The sequence below is a fragment of the Canis lupus genome, chromosome 24, assembly GCF_003254725.2.
Source record: "Canis lupus dingo isolate Sandy chromosome 24, ASM325472v2, whole genome shotgun sequence".
Taxonomy (NCBI): Eukaryota; Metazoa; Chordata; class Mammalia; order Carnivora; family Canidae; genus Canis; species Canis lupus.
In genome coordinates this window covers 19,474,648-19,495,310 of record NC_064266.1, presented here as the reverse complement: position 1 = coordinate 19,495,310, position 20,663 = coordinate 19,474,648, and the positions used below count along the sequence as shown (strand labels likewise).

General features: G+C 43.4%; 1 protein-coding gene across 1 annotated transcript; it reads right to left on the bottom strand.

Moving 5' to 3' along the window:
- Window positions 1–2,485: 2,485 nt before the first annotated feature.
- On the bottom strand, window positions 2,486–20,416 carry LOC112673710 (signal-regulatory protein beta-1-like). Its single transcript, XM_025469546.3, has 5 exons — window positions 20,284–20,416; window positions 13,079–13,432; window positions 10,293–10,613; window positions 9,374–9,703; window positions 2,486–2,850 (listed from the first exon to the last, which is right to left on the bottom strand). The coding sequence occupies exons 1-5, from the start codon at window positions 20,351–20,353 to the stop codon at window positions 2,720–2,722; spliced, it is 1,206 nt and encodes a 401-aa protein (XP_025325331.2). The 5' UTR covers window positions 20,354–20,416; the 3' UTR covers window positions 2,486–2,719.
- Between the last annotated feature and the right edge of the window lie 247 nt (window positions 20,417–20,663).

Sequence of the window (20,663 nt, the reverse complement as noted above, 5' to 3'; positions counted from 1 at the left end):
TCCAATGGTAGAGGGGAGCAGAACTGTTTAGAAGAAGTTGAGTTACAATGAAGTCCCAAAGAAAACTTCAGCTGATCTTCCATGGACCTCTGGTGCTAGGATGTTCCTTTAAAGTTGTCCTGAGCTGGGGTGAGAGGGCTGTTCCTTTACGTTTCCATGTTGATGAGCCACTGGATATGGCAAGTTCCCAGACATAACCTTGGGCATAGTGGCTCTTTTCAGGAGGCCATCCCAAAGAGGGCTGACAGCTGAGGGCCATCTCCTGAAGCTTGGTTCATCACAGCATCCACTCTGCAGAGCCCCTTCTACCTCAGTTCCTTGGGCACATGACAGGGATTAACTGCCCCCAGTATCACTGAATTCTACTCCAGAAACTAATATTGCACTGTATGTTAACTAACAAAATTTATTTATTTATTTATTTATTTATTTATTTATTTATTTATTTAACTAACAAAATTTAAATAAGTAAATAAAGCTATCCCACTGCACCCAGGAGCCCAGAGTTCTCTCGCCTCACTTGGTCTAACCAACTTGCGCTTTACTAGTTGGAAACATTAAGGATGAATATCATGAGGGACTGAGAAACAGTTTCTTCTGGGATCTCTGAGTGCTCTGGAGTGAGCTCTGTCAGGGGACAGAGGAAGGAGGAGAAGGGAACCTCAGACTTGTGAAGTGAGATGAAACCTCAGTATAGAAACACAAATGTCTCGTCACCACATACGTCTTTGCATTGTCCCCGAAGGGGGTGTAAGAGGCAGAGATCCAGCTGACGACAAAATGTTGACATTTTAAAATATATACTTAATTTTTTGGAACGGTTTTACATTTAGAAAAAAATTGTGACAATAGTACAGAGTTCCAATATACAGCTGCACACAATTTCTCCTCTTATTAGCATCTTACATTAATTTGGTGCATCTGTGGTAATTATTTTATTGTACCAATATTGGTACATTATTATTAACCAAAGGGCATGGTTTATTGAGATTTTGTCGTAGTTTTGGCTGCTATAACAAACATCACAAACTGGATGCCTTGAACAGGAACTTATTTCTCACAGTCCTGGAGGCTGGAAGTCTGAGATCAGCATGCCAGGATAGTTGGGTTGTGAAGAGAATCCTCTTTGTGGTTGCAGACTGCCAACTACTTGTATTTTCACCTGGTGAATGGGGGGGGGGGTGAGCTGGCCTCTTTTCATGAGGACCCTCACAACCCTCACAACCTCATTACCCATCGATGATCCCACCTCCAAATCCCATTACACTAGTGATTAGATTTTAACATGTGAACTTGGGAGAGACACAAACATTCATTCTAGAAAATATTTCCTTAGTTTTTACCTGCATGTCCCTTTGTCTTCCAGAATTCTGTACCACATTATATTTACTTGTCATGTCCCTTTAGGCTCCTCTCAGCTGTGACAACTTCTCTGACTTTCCTTGTGGCTGATGGCCTGTCAGTTTTGAGGAGTGCTACTCACAGAATGTTTCTCTTTTCAATTTGTCATATGCTCTTCTCATAAGCAGACTGGGGTGATGGGTTTGGGGAGGAAGAGAAAAAGTGCTGTTTTCATGACATTATATCAGTGTGCACACTATGGCCATGATTCATGACTATTGGCAAACTTGTGATTACCTGGCTGAACTATGTTTGTCATATGTCCTCCCATTCTGTCCTCTTTGGAAGGGAGTCACCTCAAGTAGCCTGGATGTCAGGAGTGGGCAGTTAAGTTTCCCTTCCTTAGGGTAAAGTATCTGTTTAAATAATTTCATAGTTTCTTGCACAGGCCATTTTTTCTTTTCAATTATTTATTCAATTATTTATTTATATCAATATGGGCTCAAAGATATTTATTTTATGTGTGAAGCTATAACCAGTCTTAGCCAACTCAGACAGCTATAACAAAATATCCCAGCCCAGGTTGCTTATAAATAAATTCTTGCTTACTGTTGTGGAGGCTGGAGTCCAATATCAGGTGGCTTGTCTGGTTGGGAGAGGGTCCTACATGGATTTCTGATTGTTTCCTCACATGGTAGAAGGGGCTAGGGAGCTCTCAGGGGGTTTCTTTTTTAAGGGCTAATCCCACTCATGAGGGTGGAGCACTCATGACCTGCTCACCTTCCAGAGGCCCCCACCTTCTAACACCATGATATGGGCTTGAGAATTCCAAAACTCAATTTTGTGAGGACAAGAACATTTAGGGCATGGAAGAACCAGATACTATTTTACTTCTTTGTTGCTCAAAATGTTGTAGTTTGGCCATTGAGGGCTCTTCCAGGTTATTCTTGTGCTCGTTTGACATACTCCAATCAGTGATTTATTTATTTTTTTTTAATTCCACTTGCTTACACTCTGGATGATATGGTTTTCTGATATGGTTTATGAGAATTTTTAAGCTCCTAAAAGAGTATTATTTAGCAAAATGGTTTTAGATACATGCACCACGTGATGGAATGAAGAAATATTTTATTTTAAAATCGCTATTTAATAGAAACATGTTTTCAAAGTAGTCGCCAATTTACTTTTAAATAATGTGATGACCTAACACATGGCAGTCATTGTTCTGGCAACTGAGGACACAGATAGTCCTTTCTCTGTCAGAGTCGACATCCTATTTGAGGAAGAGACAAACACACATAGGCAGTTTTCACTTTGCATGGTGCTGATGTCAGTTGCCACAGATCAGTTAAATAACATTAGTCTCCCAACACATGGTTCAAGTTTTATTTACAAACTCATAGTCAGGCCCTTGCTTCCTGTGGGCATAAGTGGCAGAGACAGTGATGAGCAACAGCAGCTTGGGGCCCAGGAAGACAATCACCAGGAGTAGAGTAGATAGCTTTGGGTCTGAAAATGAATGGACCAGAGACACCATTAGATGGGGCACCCAGGAGTCCATTCCCTCGAGCCTCCACTTACTCTATCTGAGGTGACTGGCTTCATCAATTCTCTAAAGGTCATGAATCTTCCCTGCAGTCAGACTCAGGCAGAATTTGGGATAAGAAGTTCCCCATTTTGTTAATCCTTTCTCAGGCTGCCTTCTTGAGGGAAGAGATGGAGAGAATGAGTGCCTAGTAACATGCACACATGGTTTACTTGTTTCCCAGGACCTATGGGCCCGATCCTATATCCTCTTTCTGGTGAAGGAACAGGCTCATAATTTAGAGAGGGTCATAAGATGAGTGGATTCAAACCCAGGGAGTCCCTCACTGCTGTCCTACAGGATGACTCAGACTTTGTGTTTGGGCCAAAATAAGACCAAACTCTTAGGATCATAGAAATAAATGTCAGCCTGACCTTGAGTGGAGTAAGGACAGGTGTCATGGTGAGAAAGGTGCAAGGCTTCCCTGCTTTGCTCCATGGGGCTTGATGAACCCATGCACTCAAGTGCTAAGGGAGGCTTCATGGTCGCCTGACCTCATGAGACCTGCTCTTGGATAGCATCCTGGAGAGGTAAGGAAATGGGGTCTAATATTTGGGGGAAAGTGTTCAAAACCCATCCTGCCCATCTCGACGCCAGTGCCAACATCAGTTGACATTTTTCTGTTGAGCACAGAAAGTTGGATCTGGAAGCATAGCTTAAGATTTGTTGCCTTTTGTGCTGGGAAAATTGGACAGCCACGTGCAGAAGAATGAAACTAGACCATTCTCTTACACCATACACAAAGATAAACTCAAAATGGATGAAAGATCTAAATGTGAGACAAAAATCCATCAAAATCAGGCAGCCCCGGTGGCCCAGTGGTTTAGCACTTGCCTTCAGCCCAGGGTGTGATCCTGAGGCCCCGGGATCGGGTCCCACATCGGGCTCCCTGCATGGAGCCTGCTTCTCCCTCTGCCTGTGTCTCTGCCTCTTTCTCTCTCTCTCTCTCTCTCTCTCTCTGTGTGTCTGTCATGAATAAATAAATAAAATCTTTTAAAAAAAATTCCATCAAAATCCTAGAGAAGAGGGATCCCTGGGCGGCTCAGTGGCTGAGCGTCTCCCTTCAGCCCAGGGCCTGATCCTGGAGACCTGGGATCAAGTTTCATGTCGGGCTCCTTCCATGGAGCCTACTTCTCCCTCTGCCCTTGTCTCTCTCTCTCTCTCTCTCTCTCTCTCTCTCTCTCTCAAACTGTGTGTGTGTGTGTCTGAATAAATAAATAAAATCTAAACAAAACAAAACAAAACAAAAACAAGAAAAAAGAAAAAAATCCTGTAAGAGAACACAGGCAACACCCTTTTTGAACTTGGCCACAGCAACTTCTTGCAAGATACATCTATGAAGGCAAAGGAAACAAAAGCAAAAATGAATTATTGAGACTTAATCAAGATAAAAAGCTTCTGCACAGCAAGAAAAAAAAACAGTCAACAAAACTAAAAGACAACCACAGAATGGGAGAAATATTTGTAAATGGCATATCAGGTAAAGGGTTAGTATCCAAGATCTATAAAGAACTTATTAAACTCAACAGCAAAGAAACAATCCAATCATGAAATGGGCAAAAGACATGAACAGAAATTTCATCAAAGAAGACAGACACGGCCAACAAGCACATGAGAAAATGCTCGGCATCACTGGCCATCAGGGAAATACAAATCAAAACCACAACGAGATGCCACCTCACACCAGTGAGAATGATGAAAATTAACAAGGCAGGAAACAACAAATGTTGGAGAGGATGTGGAGAAAGGGGAACCCTCTTGCACTGTTGGTGGGAATGTGAACTGGTGCAGCCACTCTGGAAAACTGTGTGGAGGTTCCTCAAAGAGTTAAAAGTAGATCTGCCCTATGACCCAGCAATTGCACTGTTGGGGATTTACCCCAAAGATACAGATGCAGTGAAACGCTGGGACACCTACACCCCGATGTTTATAGCAACAGTGTACACAATAGCCAACTGTGGAAGGAGCCTCGGTGTCCATCGAAAGATGAATGGATAAAGAAGATGTGGTTTATGTATACAATGGAATGTTACTCAGCCATTAGAAACGACGAATACCCACCATTTGCTTCGACGTGGATGGAACTGGAGGGTATTATGCTGAGTGAAGTAAGTCAATTGGAGAAGGGCAAACATTATATGGTCTCATTCATTTGGGGAATATAAAAAGTAGTGAAAGGGAATAAATGGGAAAGGAGAGAAAGTGAGTGGGAAATATCAGTGAGAGAGACAGAACATGAGAGACTGCTAACTCTGGGAAATGAACGAAAGGGGTAGTGGAAAGGGAGGGAGGTGGGTGGGGGGATGGGGGGACTGGGTGATGGGCACTGGGGGGGCACTTGATGGGATGAGCACTGGGTGTTATGCTATATGTTAGCAAATCGAACGCCAATAAAAAAATATACAAAAAAAGATTTGTTTTATGATGACCAGATTTTGCTTTTCACTTACATAAAGAAATTTAAATAATTTTTTGAAATATATGGGATAATCTTAAAGGAAGGAGCAGAGACCTCACCATATTTGCCCCTGGGTTGTTGTAGGATGGCAGGCCTCAGCTGGGTGGCCCTCTGGGCTTTCTCTGTTGAAAGAATTGCATTGCCCACTTTGCACCTGCTTCTAGAGGGCAGCCCGCATTAAAGGACTGGAAGAAGTGGGAGTATAGAGGTTTAGGTCTTTCATTCCATTTAAAACAACTCACACAGAGCATACAGTTAGCCAGCAATCTGTCCAAAGCCATGTTTGTTGTGCTGCACTGTGTTCAACATCTCACTTTGCCAGTCCTGCCTCCTCTTTCTCATGCATGTGGATCAGGGAGCACTCCATAGTGAATTTCCCTTTCTAATAGCATCTTATAGTCTGCTTCCCAGGGCACCTGACATGTGGAGTTTGTCTGGGAGGGATCTGAAAAACCCTCTCTAATGTGCAGATTTGAACTTGGGTCTCTATCAGTTGGCTGGCCAAGAAGCCCCCAGCTCTTGTGGAAGGTAGAAAGGTAAGTCCCAGCTAGCCCTGCTATTGTCACTGCTGAAACCTCACTGTGTTGTCCTGGGACAGTGTAAGCAGAAGAGGGGAGTACCCTGGTATTCTGGAAATGCGTTGGTAATTATAAGAACTACAGGTTGAATGGCTATTGCTGGGCATCAATCCTTCGCAGAAAGACAGTACATCCTGAAGACCAACTGATCACACATGAAAGGTTATGTGTAAACATCAGAGGACTTCTGGGCAACACTGTAGACTATTGCCTCTTAGAGCTGGAGGGCAGAAAAAGCTTGAGTACATAATTGGGTCCGACATACTCATAAGCATCAGTACTGTAGAGAGGATTGAACTCTCAGTTACAGTGCACCTGCTCTGCCAGAATAGGGCCATGATGTGGAAATATGGGAATAGATACTGAGATGTGGGATAGGAACATTAGGGCTAAGGCATTCAAAGCCCTCAGGGCACTTGTGAGCTGCTGAGGACAAGGCAGAAGCATAGCTATTTGTGTCCAAATATGGCCTCTCAACCACCCTCCACGTCCCTCCACACCCGCCACACACACACACACACACACACACACACACACACACACACAAACAATAAAAAAACAGTAAACTCAATGGAAAACTGCTTTCAGTAGTCATTGAGGAGCAATGCGCAAACTGCAAAATCTCCAGGACACAATAGAGAAAAATGAAATTCAAATGCACAATACCTTAAGTCTTACCTTCACCAGCCACAGGAAAGGGCAGGAGAAACAGACAAGGGTAGACAGCCAAGGAGCCTGAGAGTTATTTGGAAATCTCGCCAGCAATGCTAAATCCAGCTTAAATTAGAAAATATTGGAAATATGTTCTGCAGATATGGACACAGATCATATAAAGAGGTTCAAAATATGCCTGACTCAAGAGGGTTGGCTCAGAACTCATAGAGTCTGTGAATATGGTACCTTATACTGCAAGAGAGACTACATGGTAATTAGCTACAGTCTTGAGTGAGTCATTATTTTGGACTATGGGAGGTAGAGAAAACTTAATTGCAGGGACTCTACCAAGTGAAGGAGGGAGGTAGGAGAGTGGGAGCAGGAGGTGTGATGACCACAGAAGAGGTCAGTGCATGCAGGGGCCTTGGCAGAGGAGTGAGGCTGTTTCTAAGAGTTGGAACACTAAGGACACAGACTCTTCCCTAGAGCCCCCAGAAGGAACGGAGTCCTGCCTCCCCCCCACCCCATTTTAGACTTTACAACCTCTAGAAATGGAAGATAATGAATGTGTGTTGTTTTAAGCCACTAAATGTGTGCTAATTATTACAGTAGCAATAGGAACCTAATACAAGGAGGCAGGGACATTTTAAAAGGATAGATGTGAATAAAAGGGACAGGCATGATTTAAAATGCATATTTTGGGGGGGAAAGGCAAAAAAGAAGGAAGAGGTGCGGTTTCAAAATTAAGTGGTGAAGGGATAAAGGAAAATGTGGGAGGCACACATGGGGTCCTGAAAGAAGAAGAAAGATCAGAGGACTCAGAACCTCTCTCCCACTGTCCAAACAAACCAACTAGCCTCAAGCTACAGTAGCATACTTGGTCATGCTATGCTGAGAGAAGGGAATTCTTTTAAGGTAAAAGTATTGTAAAATACCATAACATGAACAAAAAAGATGTGCATATTTTTAAATTTTTTAAATTTATTTATTCATGAGAGACACACAGAGAGAGGCAGAGACATAGGCAGAGGGAGAAGCAGGCTCCATGCAGGGAGCCTGTTGTGGTACTCGATCTCTGGTCTCCAGGATCACATCCTGGGCTCAAGGAGGTGCTAAACCACTGAGCCACCCGGGCTCCCCCAAAGATGTGCATCTTTACACCAGACCCACTGGACCCATGATGGCAGTGGTCAGAGACTTGGGATGCCCAGGGGAGGTAGCATCCTTGTACAGCAGGGTCACATAGGCATCTTGCACTTGGCTCCAGTATGCCAACCCAGACAATCCTATAATCTATTTACAGGCTTAGCACACTAACAGGCTTGCTAGTTCAGGGACACTGGAAGCACCAGAATAACATCCTTGGTCTTAGCTCAGTGCAAGACAAAGACTGAAAACTAAACCTAAGCCCCTCAGAGAAGATGAACTTCTCTTTCTTTGCTTTCCTTGTTCAGTAAAAGCCTGATCTCTGGAAATCACATGAGGTCCAAGCATAGAAGGGTTCTGAAAGGTGGAAGAGCAAGGCAGGCAGGCTAGGTGCTTGCAGACTGGAGGAAGAACACAACACTAAGTATTCTGTCTCCACACTCTTGACTCCCTGGGCACAGAAGGAAACTCAGGTGTGCCATTTGGACAAAGTAAAGTCTAGTATCAATAATCTTAGTTCCCATTTCAAAAAATGAGAAGGAGCAAATTAAACAGAAATCAAGCAAAAGGGGGGAAGAAAGAGGAGAAAAGCAATAAAATAGAAAACAGAATCAATATAGAAAATCATTGAAACAAAAGTACATTCTTTGAAAAGACTGATAAAATTGAAAACTTTCTAGCAATTCTGACAATGAACACAATGAGAAATGACACATTTCCAATATTAGGAATGAAATAAGAAATCACTACAGACCCTACAGATGTGTAAAGGATAACAAGGTAATATTATGAGCAATGTATGGGCAGAAATCTGATAACTCAGAGAAAATGGACCAAATTCCTCAAGAGCACAGCCTGCCATGAGCATCCAATATGAAATGAATTCGAGTAGCTCTAGGTATTCAGATTCTTTTCAAATCAGCAAAAGAATTGTGGAGGCCCAGGTGCTTCACAGGAATATTCTTTGAAACATTAACAGATGAATTAAAAGCAAGGTAGGTGTACAAAATGAAGTTACAGTAAACATTTTGGAAAGTCTGAATATATACTCCATTTTAGATGCTATTAGGGAATTATTGTTAATTTTTCATATTATGTAATGGTGTTGGTTTTGTAGAAAAACTAATGTCATCAATCACATGAGCACACAATTATGGACTCTATTTGCAACTAGATGTGCATCCATTAGTGGACAAAATGATGCAACTTCTGAATACTTCTAGTTTTAAGAGATGTTTGCTGGGTTGAAGATGAAAAGGTCTAGACGAGATAGAGACCAGACCCAGGTAGGAAAGAGCAGGAAGAGGGGGTGGCTGGCCTATGTCCTGACATAATCCTTGTCAGGTGAGGGAGCAGGAGGTAGGACACTAACAACAGGATCATCTCCCTCCTCCTCTTCTTTCTTTCTCTAATGTGTGTTTATATCAAAAGATCTATAAAGATATGTACCAAACTCTTACCAGTGGTCATTCTTGGCATGTGGGCTTTGGGGGAAGGGAACACAGTGCACATTTTACTTTGTATTTATAGAATTCTGGAATAGTTAAGTTTCACAAAAAAAAAAACAAAAGATAAAATTTAAATACCAGGTCACCTGGCATTGAGTCTTACCAAAGTTTTTATCTCTGCATTGGTCCTTTTGGTGGGCAGAGGTCTCCAGTATACAGCTTTTGGCAACTGCCCGCTGCCCATCATGCTGCACCTTGCAAGTGAGCACCACTTCCTCCGTGTGGACAGATAAATTTACCAGGAGCCAGCTCATCCAGTTAAAGGTCCCATCCTTGTTCTCTATGAAGCTCAAGACTGTTTCTGTTTGGGACATGTTTCCATTTTCCAACCAAGTCACCTGCAGATGCTGTGGGTAGAACTTCTTGGCTTCACAAGTGACATTCACCTGATCCCCTGCCACGAATTTCTGGGCAACCACCAAGGTGGGCGGAACTGAAACAGCACAGAGCAGAAGCTCTGACCTTATGGAAAAGACACATCACAGGGGAGGGGCTTGAGTACTTAGCTCCCACCACATACAGCAAGGGAATCACCCAGAACACTGCCAGGCATGCAGCTGGTGCTCAAATACTGAGGGCAGTCTTCGCATATGAATGACACCCCTAAGTACAGTGCCAGCACACAGTAGGAGCTCAAGGACCCATAGCTCCTATTAGGGCAAGAATGAGTGAAATCAAGACACACAGCCCCTGGCATGCAGTTAAAACAGAGTAACTGTAGCAAAACAAATGAAATCACCAAGCACGCGGTGGCTTGGATTACAGCAGGTGCTCAATAATTGGAAGCGCTACAGTAAAGTAAATGAGACTGCCTAGCATAGTGCTTGGCACATGGTAGGTGTTCACCAGGCAGCTACCATGGAAACAGGGGAGGTGAGTGTACATCCAGGTGCAGGGTGACTGGGAGGGTCTGTCAGGAGTCAGACTCCAGGCAATGGAAGGCCTGGAGCAGAGTGGGGGAGGGGCAGGCTCCTAGGCTTGGGGGCCAGACCTGGATTGGACTGGGGATGAGGGGGATCTACCTCGGAGGACCTCAGACAAGTTGGCAGTCCCACGAAGAGGAGGGCCTCCCTGCAGGGTCACGTGGGCCACCTCGCAGATGACCTGGGAGCGAACGTCCCCCGGGGCCAGCACCAGCTTGGTTGTGCTAGAGATGCTGTAGGAAGCGTTGTCTTCGTCTGGGTACACAGTGGTCTGAGAGGCTGTCAGTTCATTCCCATTTTTGAACCATCTCAGGGTGATGCTTCTGGGGGAGAAGCCGTGAGACTTGCAGGTGAAGCTCACTGTCTGCTGAGGCGTGGCCCTGGCCGTGGGGCCGGACACCACGGGGGGAGAGGGTTTGGCTACAAGAGGAGCATCAATGAACAGTAAGCATGACGGTAGTCAACAGCACTAACCGTACGTGTGACACTGTGGAGAAGCCTCAGCCCTCCTGATAGTGTGAGGAGGGCAGTGTCATCTCCTCATCAACAGAGGAGGACACGAGGTTCCAGAGCTGAACTGTGAGTTGGGCCCAGGGGCTCAGGTGCAGTTCCAGGCCTGAGCTCAGAGTCCCTTCTCTCCTCTGCCAGGTGACTTCCCAGCAATCTGGGCACAGGAAGGACATTTCTGATGGCTCTCACTCTTGGTATCCAGGGTTCCTCGCTGCCTCCCTGGAAACCTCAGAGAGCCTGTGCAGCTTCCTTACAGGGGAAGCAGGGGCGGAGCAGGACCCCATGGAAGCCAGAACCAGGCTGGCTGGCTGACCAGAGGTGTGGCCATGGCACAGCACAGCTCCCCCATCTGTGAAATGGGACAGCGGGCATTTCTCTTTCCCTGGGGTTGCAGTGAGGGGCAAGTGAGGCAATGTTGTAGTTGTTTGGAATTTAACATGGAAATGCGGATGAAAGGAGTAAAAAAATCAGAATGTGGCTGACAGTTAAGTCAGCTTCATTATAATATTAAATCCTTCTCTGAATATTGATCTCAAACCCTAATAAATGGAGCCTGCTTGACGTTTGGGGTCATGGCCTTGGAAATCACTCCCTGTGATCTCCTTATCTGTACAAATAAAGGCAACTTTTTAAGGGAACTCCCCTGAGCTAGTCTCTGTCTATACCTCACCAAGGAGCCAAACTACTTTGATCCAGCTACAAAGGGATTACTCCTACCCCTGCATTCCTGGGGGACTTCCTATGACCTCCAGTTTTCTTGTCCACAACAGAGTAAGTGTCCTAACTTCCCAGCCCAACAGTGACCTCTACCTTCCTTGTCCTTCTGACATTCTCCCCTGCAAGCAGTTATGGTGAGAGTCCTTCTTGGTGTCCAGACCTGCTGACCCTCCAGCAACAGAGGAAAGATGTGGGGTCCCTATAGCTGAGTCTAGAATATGAACTCTTTTGCTCATGGGGCCCCAGACACCCTCCAAGATGTGTCTCCCAATCATCCCCAGTCTGCAGAGCCATGAATGGGATGCCCAGTATTGCTGGAATATAGTGGCTCCTCTGCTCTGTCTAAGCTACTGTCCCAGGCTGCTCAGTGAAGGAGCAACATTACACAATGGGAAAGACTCCTGATGCTCTTGGGTGTGATGAACCATGTCCTCAAGCAACAGGGTTAACAATTCATGAGATGTAAGTGTATCTGTCTGATCTGGGGGTGCAAAGCTACCCAAATACCTCTCATATTGTTTTAAAATTCCTACTGCTGAGGGGCGGGAAAAAAAAATTCCTACTGCTGAAAAAGAGAACAATACAAGATTTTCAGGAGAAAAGTTAGAATTTTCTCCCACTCTGACCAGCACAGTGATTGTGCAAAGAACAAGGCTGTGAGTCAGGCTACTTGGGTTAAATCTTGTCTCCTCTGCCTGCTCAGGTTAGGTTTCCTGAGCCTCAGTGTCCTCACCTGTAAAAGGGGCTGAGATGGCCCCACTGTCTCCATCCATTCCCATCTAGGGCAATACCATCTGGGCAGATTGGGGAAGAGGAAGGAGTGCCTCAGAGGCACAAATTTGTCTGGCGGTGGAGCCATGTACTAACTGTGGTGCCTGGCAAGGGATACACCACTGGGAACTTCTGTAATACCGGCACCATCAGGATAAAACCACGTTCCCTGCCTATGTTTAGAGGCTGTGGGGAGACTCAGTTGCTGTTGTATAGTCAGTCAGTAAACTGCTGAGGATTTTCTGGACAGACTCATGCAAAGGCCCAAAATCTGGCATCTTCTCCAACCTGGGCTGTCAGAGTAAACAGTGAGCCTGTGCCTCTTCTCACTGATTTTTCTGAAGCTGAAAGAAAGACATTGACCCACTTCTCTGCCCTGGGTGCATATGTCCTCACCGGAAGGGAAGGGAACTTAAACTTCATGAGAGAGAAGCTCTTGCCTGTTTTGTTCCCTGCTGCTTCCCCAGCACCCAGAGCAGAGCCTGCACACAGCAGGTGCTCAATAAGTGCTGAGTAAAGAGAACAGTAATACGTTGAGGGGAGTGCTCTCCGGAGCCAGGGTTGAGGTCAGACCTCGTGACTAGACAAGTCACTCAGACTTTCATTCCCTCATTCCTGGAACCAGAGGACTGTTTAGGATTGGAAAAGGTAAGAGCTGTGGAGCCCTCAGACTGGGATTCTAGAGTTTCCCACTGTTTTCCCAGTGGGGCACCTTGAGCAAATAGCATAACATCTCTAGGCCTCAACTTCTCTGATCTGTGGAAGGGGCTGAAATCAGGGGCACCCACTACAACACCTGATTCTTAGCTGTTACTCAGACAATGGAGGGAGGACATTCTTACTGACTTGTCACAACCAGGGGAAGAAGGATGTCATGCCATACTCACCACTCACAGTGACCTGAGTGCCTGGTCCAGATTTGAACTCCACATCGGGGTTTCCTTTCTGGCACTTTACACAATAGTAGGTTCCCGTGTCTGTTGGAGTGATGTTATTGATGCGGATGGAAAAGTCCATGTTGTTTCTCTTTGTGACATCTGAAAGATTTGTTATTCGGGGAAAGTGGCCTCCTTTGAAGCTGAAGATTAATTGTCGGCCTGGCCCTGTCCCCCTGAACCACTTAACCGTCCCAGTGGGGAGCATAGAGGTCAGGGTGCAGTGCAGAGTGGCAGTCTGTCCAGCTGCAACAGACACTGACTTCTCAGGCTGGATCACCTGTAGCTCCACCTCACCTGCCACATCTGGAGGGGAAACAAAGCAGTATTTATCCATCCTTATGTGATCCTGCATGTTTCCTCAAGGGTTTATTCACAGCAGCTCATTGATTGAGTGCACCCCGTGAGCAGGCCTTGACTCAGCGCATTGCACATACATGGCATGTGACCCTCACAATGAGCCTGTAAGGTGAGACCCTATCACAAATGAGGAAACTAAGGGACAGAGAGACTCAGTGATGTGGCACACAGCACGTCTGAGTGCCTCATCACTCACTGAAAGCATCATGTTTCACCAAATATTTCTGGTTGTCCATTTCCAGCCTCATGGAGTATTGCACTTTCTGGTCCCTTGCACTCAGTGGGACCATAATACCTCCTTAGACCACTGTGTGTGAGCTAAAGGGATGGATATATTTTCCGGGCTGTGCATTTAACTTCAAGAACCTCTATGGATCAGCTTCCTCTTCCACATGCACATCCACATGTTGGGGTCCCTTCATTAGTCTGTATACTTGAGTGGCAGTGGTGGCAGAGCTTCCAATACACAAGGAACAGGTAATTTAAATGAGAGACAAAACAGTGTTTCAAATCTCTGGGATTTTTTTCCCCCATAGTGCAATCATGTTATATTAGTTTCCAAATGCTGCTGTACAAATTATTAAAAATATAGTGCCTGGAAACTGCATATATGTGGTATTTTATAATTCTGGAGACCTAGAGTCCGAAATTGGTGTGGCTGGACTAACACCAAGGGTTAGCCAGGTTGCATTTCTTCTGGAGGGTTGTTCCTTGCTTTTCCAAATTCTAGAAGCTGCCTACATTCTTTACTTATTGTTCCCATCTTTCCTATCACTCTAAATTTTGCCTCTATTGTCTCTTGTCCTTCACTAATGTTGACTTTCCTGCCTCCTTCTTAAAAGGACCCTGTGAATATACCAGGGCCACTTTGATGAATTAGGATAATTGCCTCATGTCAAGAGTCTTAAGTTAATCATTCCTGCAAAATTTCTTTTGCTGTTTAAAACTATTCACAAGTTTTGGGTATTAGGATATGAATGTCTTTTGAGGACCATTGTTGTGTTGACCACACTCATCTCCTGGACGGAGAAGAAGAAATTGGATTTCTTAAATATATTGAAATAAAACAACACACTCTTAAAAAATCAAAAGGGCCAAGAAGGAATCATAGGGGAAATTAGAGAATACCTTTACATGAATGAAAATGGAAAGAGAACATGCCAGTTTGCAGTGAAATCAGCACAAGAGGGAAATTTATAATTGTAATGTCTACACTTAAAGAAAGGAAAGATCACAAATCTATTAACAACTATCATCTTAATAAATCAGAAAAATATGAGAAAAATAAACCCCAAACCCAAAAGCTGGCAGAATAAAGGAAACTAAAGGGACTAGTGTAGAGATAACTACAATGTGAATAGAAAGCAACAGAGAAAATCAGGAAGCCCAGGAGTAGTTCTTCAGAAAGACCAACATAGTTGACAAAACTTTAGCTAGGCTGACTAACCCCCCCAAAAAAGAATAATCTTTTCTACATAAGATTCTGGGAAAACTGGATATCTATATATAAAGAATGAAGTTGAACCCTCACCCTATCTGTATAAGTAAATGAACTCGAGTTGGATGAAGGGATCTAAATGTAAGAACTTAACTATAAAATTCTGAGAAAAAACTGTAGGTAAAACTCATGATATTGGATTTGGCAAAGGTTTCTTGGACATGACACCAAAAGCATACATAACAAAATAAAAAAACATATAAATAGGGCTTCACCAAAATTTAAGAATTTGTGCAGCAGAGGACAATATCAAAAGTGAAAAGACAACTCACAGAATGGGAGAAAATATTTGCAAAGTGTATGTCTCATAAAGGATTAATAATCGGCATATATAAGGAACTCCTATAATTCAACAACAAAATAACAAAATGCCCAATTAAAAAATGGATGAAAGACTGGAAAAGACATTTGTCCAAAGAAGATATTCAAATGGTGAGAATGTTTACATGAAAAGAAGTTGAACTTCACTAGTCATTAGAAAAAATGAAATTCAAAACCACAGTGAGATACCCTTCATTCCTTCGAATGAATGGCTTTTATCAAAATCAAAACAAAGCAAAACAAAATATAATACAAAAATATCAGAAAATAAGTGTTGCATAAGTTGTAGAGAATTTGAAATTCTTGTACACCATTGGTAGGAATATAAAATGATGCAGCCACTGTGGAAACAGTAATGTTTTCTTTAAAGTTTAAATATATATAATTTACCATATGATCCAACAACTCCATTCTTAGGTAAATACCCCCTTCCCCAAATTACAAGAAGGTACTGAGATAATTGTACATCAATGTTTATAGCAGCATTATTGATGATAACTGAAAGGTAGCAGACAAAATTCATTTTCATGAGTAGATAAATAGGTAAATAAAATGTTGTATGTAGATATATACAATGGACCTTTATTCAGCCTTTATAAGCAATGACAGTCTAGTATGTTCTAGAATATGGATGAATCTAAAAAATACTTGAAGTGAAATAAGGCAGATACAAAAGGACAAATATATGATTCCACTTATATGAAGTACCTAGAAAAGACAAGCTCACAGACACAAAAAAGTACAATAGAGGTGGTCAGTGGCTATGGGGGAAAAAGAATGGAGAATTCATGTTTAATGGGTGCATAGTGTCTGCTTAAGGTATTGAAACCATTCCTGAAATGTACAGCTGTGCTGGTTTCACAATATTGTGAATGTACTTAATGCCACTGAAAATGGTTGAAACACAAGATTTCACGTTATCTAAATTTTAGCTCAATAAGATATATGTATTCAAACAAAGGGATCACCCCTTGTAGAGTCCATTGATTGTACTAAATGACTCAAGAAAAAAGGGCTAGTAGATTTGAGAAACCTGCCCTTGAAGGGAGAGATAAAACCATGGGAGCAATCAAGTAAGAATAACAAGAAGATTCAAATTCGTGTTCTGAAAAGAATTGTAGGGGATCCTATGTCTGGACAATTGAGTTATGCATTGAAGGAACATGAATCACCTTCAGGCAATCATTTAACTGCGAGTGCAAGACTTTGCAGTTGGATTTACCTGCCTCAGTGACTAGTCAGTCTCTGGAGACATCGAGAAATACAAAATCACTCCTTTTTACTTCAAGTATTCTGAAGACCAGACAGGGATATAAATCAGAGGAGCAGGCTGTTGTGGCACCACACATACACCCAGTGTTCTTTTCTATTTCTTAGCTACTCCTCAGCGAGAACATTTGTGGTTCACCTTTGCAGAGTGTGAGTTGGTAAAAACCATGCACTTAGTACTATTTGCTACCAAAAATGCCTCTAAGGAGAGCATATGCTATTACAGACAGATCTTGGATATGCCAAGAACATCAGATGGTTTGGTTTCTGAAACTGCAGAAGATTGAGGTGAGAAAGCTGAACTTCTAGGATAAAAAGGATAAGTAATAGTAATGCATCATGGAGGGAGAAACGGAGGGAATATGGAAGGCAAGAAGTAAGAGGAATCAGAAGGTTTAAGAGGAGCCAGGAAAAGGTGAAAAGTCTGCCATCTATGTATCAATAATCCTCATGTTTCATCTGTAGCCCAGGCCTTGCCCCTGAACTCCAATTTGTATGTCCAAACAGCCACTCAACATTTTTCTTAGATAGAAGTAAACCTCTCAAAAACAAACAAACAAAACCTCTCACAGTTAACACATCTCAGACTGAACTCCTCAGTCCCCCACATCCTTGCACATCTTAACTGAGACACATTATTCTCCCAGATGCTCAGGTCCCAAGCCCTTGGAGCCTTTCTTTCCCACCCCAAATTCCATGCATCAGGAAATCCTGTTGACTCCCCTCTGCATGTACCCACAATCTGACCTCTTTCCCCTTTCTCTGCCGTCTGCTGTCTTCATGAAACCTCTTTTCGTTGTTTGCCTGAGTGCAATGAGCTCTAATGCTCTAGTTGCTTCTATCTATGTTCTGTGGTACTCTATTATCAATCAAATGCTAAAATAATTTAAAACTCATGTTGATCATGTCATTTCTGTCTTCAAAACCTTGCGATGTGAAAGCAAAGTAAGTCAGTCCAAGAAAGACAAATTCCATATGATTTCACTCATAGGTGGAATTTAAGAATCAAAATAGATGAACATAGGGGAAGGGAAGGAAAAAAATAAGATGAAAATTGAGAGGGAGACAAACCATAAGAGAGGGTGAACTCTAGGAAACAAATTGAAGGTTGCTGGAGGGAAGGTGGTTGGGGGGAAGGGATAATTGCATGATGTGCATTAAGGAGGGCACTTGATGGAACGAGCACTTGGTGTTATATGCAACTGGTAAATCACTAAATTCTAATGCTGAAACTAATTTTTAAAAAAGAAATAAAAACGCTTACTACAAAAAACAAAACACATTGCAATGGCAACCATTTCACTCAGAATAAAAGCCCAAATCCTTGAACAGAGTTGGAGAATTCTACTTACATGTTGTTCTCATGCTGTTCAGGAAGCCTCTTCTCCAAGGAAATCACATGGCTCACTCCCCCACCTTCTTATAATCTTTGCTCAAATCTCCCTTCTCACTGATACCCATTCAGGCTACCTGTTTAAATACACCCATCCTGGAAGATTCTCTCATTGCCTTATTCACTTGCACCATCATGCTTTTTTCTTAATGCTCATTACTTTCTGCATTCTGTCATCTATTGATTTATGTCTATTGTTTCCTGTTTTTTCCTTCACTAGGATCTAGCATGAAGGCAACTACTTTGTCTCTTTTATCCACAGTGTGACCTAAGTTCTTGTAATAGTTCTAGCCACCAAGTAGGTATATAGGAAATATTTCTGTAATATGTGAATTGCCCAGTGTGCCCCCCTCCTGAGACCTTAAAGTCTATTTTCAATGGAGAATTTCTCTGGAAATTATATCAGAAGCTGAGATTCCCACATAGTTGCCTGGGGGAAACTACTTGCATATACCCAGGAAGCAAAAAAGCTGAGAGAAACAAACCACAAATGCTCTTCCCCCACCCCACTCTTCCCTACAATCATTGGCAGTTCTGTAGAAATCTCATGGGATGGAAGTGGGGCCACAGAGTTTGAGAAGAGCAATGGTTAGATCCATGAGACCTAGAATCAGACTGCCTGAGCTCAAATCCTAGCCTTATCATTTACCACTGAAAGACCTTGGACCTTTCTGGGTCTCCTTTTCTTATCTATAAGGTAGGGGTGATGAAAAAGTCTAAGTTGGATACAAAGATCACATGACATAACAAACATGCATTTTCAGGTATGGGTAGCACATGGTGAGTATTTAAGAAATTGGAAAGTTATGACTTATGAGATTTCCTGAGGTATGGAGGCATCATCAGGCACTAGATGACGGATCGGGATGTAGATATGGGTATAATTATAGTTGCAGATCATATGACAGGAGTCTCTGCATTTTATATCCCCCTTTTCCTCCCATCCCCAATCCAGCATGGAAGATTTCCAAGATAGTAATGTCCAAATTTCTATTCACTTTACCAAGAGAGAAATTTGCTTAAGAGCTTGGTGGAGGGAGAGCCGTGCATTAGGAGAAGTAATAAAGAGGGTGAATAGCTGAGAGACAGGGAACCAAGCATCTGTTCAATGTGCATCTTGTGTAGACCGGACCTGATGTAAAGAGAAAAATACAGATAGTGTTTTCAAGAATCCTGTGTGCGTGCACACCTGGGGTATGTACTTTTCCTCATGCCCACTCATATGCATACATACATACACATAAGTGTGTTCTCAAACATATATAAAGTGACGCCTAGGGGCGCATGGGTGGTTCAGTTGGTTAAGTGTCTGCCTTTGGCTCAGATCATGATCTCAGGGTTTTGGGATCTACTCCCACGTTGAGCTCTCTGCTCAGTGGTGAGTCAGTTCTCCCTTTTCCTCTCGCTCTATGATTTCTCTGGCTCTTCCTTTCTCTTTTTATTTATTTATTTGAGAGAGAGCAAGAGATAGAGAGAGACTCTGAGAATAAGTAGTAGGGAGGGACAGAGGGAGAGGTAGAAACAGACTCTCTTGCTGAGCAAGGAGTCCATCACAGGGTTCCATCCTAGGACCCTGGGATCATGACCTGAGCTGAAGGCAGACACTTAAAGGACTGAGTGACTGAGGCTCCATAAATAATTTCTTTTTAAAAAGTATGGCTAAGCAAGCTAATATATAGAGTACTTTGAGGATTAAATGAAATTGTAATACATGTTAAAGTTCAGTAAAAAAAATTGACACATATATAACACCTAACACATCATTAATGAAAGTTTGGGAGTACGCACAGTACAAGTGGAACTCTGAGACTTCTGAGTGTGATAAGTGATGGCTCTTCTTCTGTTTGCCTCTCTGTTTTCTAACGTATCTGCAGTTAACCTCCACTGAGGAGCCAAGCAGCATGATATGGTTAACAGAATGATCTGTGGAGCTGGGTGGCCTGGACATGAATCTTAGCTGCGCTGCTGACTTCATAGGTGACATTGGGCCCATTGCTCTTTCTGCCTTAGTTTCCTCATCTGCAATCAGGAGTACAGTCTGAGCTATCAGGCAGGGACGTCATGAAGATTAGGTCATATAATACATGCAAAATTTTTGTTGCTGCTGAATGAAGCCTGGATGCCTCTGGTAACTAGCTACAGGTGATGGATCCATGGAGGGAATGCTCTTAGCCCTTATTTCATGCTCTCAGATGACACCCAGTCCTTGGCCTTTTGTGGCAGGCCTGGGTAGCACACCTGGAGGCCCTAAATGTCCAAGGGTAGGGGAGATTGAGGGAGCAGAGAATGAGGAGTTTCCCCTAAGGCAATGCTCACCTGTGAGTCCCAACAGCAGAGCCAGCAGCAGGTAAGTAGGAGGGCTGAGTCCGGAGGCAGGAGCTGACATTGTGGAGGCCTGAGGACTCTGCTCTATACAAATGTGTGTGCTGGGGAGAACAGGCCTCTATTCTATGTAGAGGAAAAGCCCGCCCCTCTTGTGATGTAAGAGGAAGCATCTGATGCAGCGACATGGCTGTGAGGGAGCATTCTGCTTCTGGATTGTGAAACAAAAGTCATGCAAAGAAGACCTCACATGGTGAGGAGAGCCTCTTCTTATGTTTCAGAGAGAGTGGACAGGCCCAGCAGAAATGATGCTTCCTGCCCTCCTGGGTCATCTGCCCTTTGCACTGGGCCCTTCCCTCCATCTTGAGGTCTTC

Bases quoted from the DNA above. Each gene is read 5' to 3' on its own strand.
- LOC112673710 (XM_025469546.3), bottom strand. From the start codon at position 20,353: ATGTCAGCTCCTGCCTCCGGACTCAGCCCTCCTACTTACCTGCTGCTG. The intron at 10,614-13,078 runs GTGAGTATGGCA...CTCCTCTTGTAG, and splicing joins CACTCAGGTCACTGTGAGTG to CCAAACCCTCTCCCCCCGTG. The intron at 2,851-9,373 runs GTAAGACTCAAT...ATTCATTTTCAG, and splicing joins ATGCAGAGATAAAAACTTTG to ACCCAAAGCTATCTACTCTA.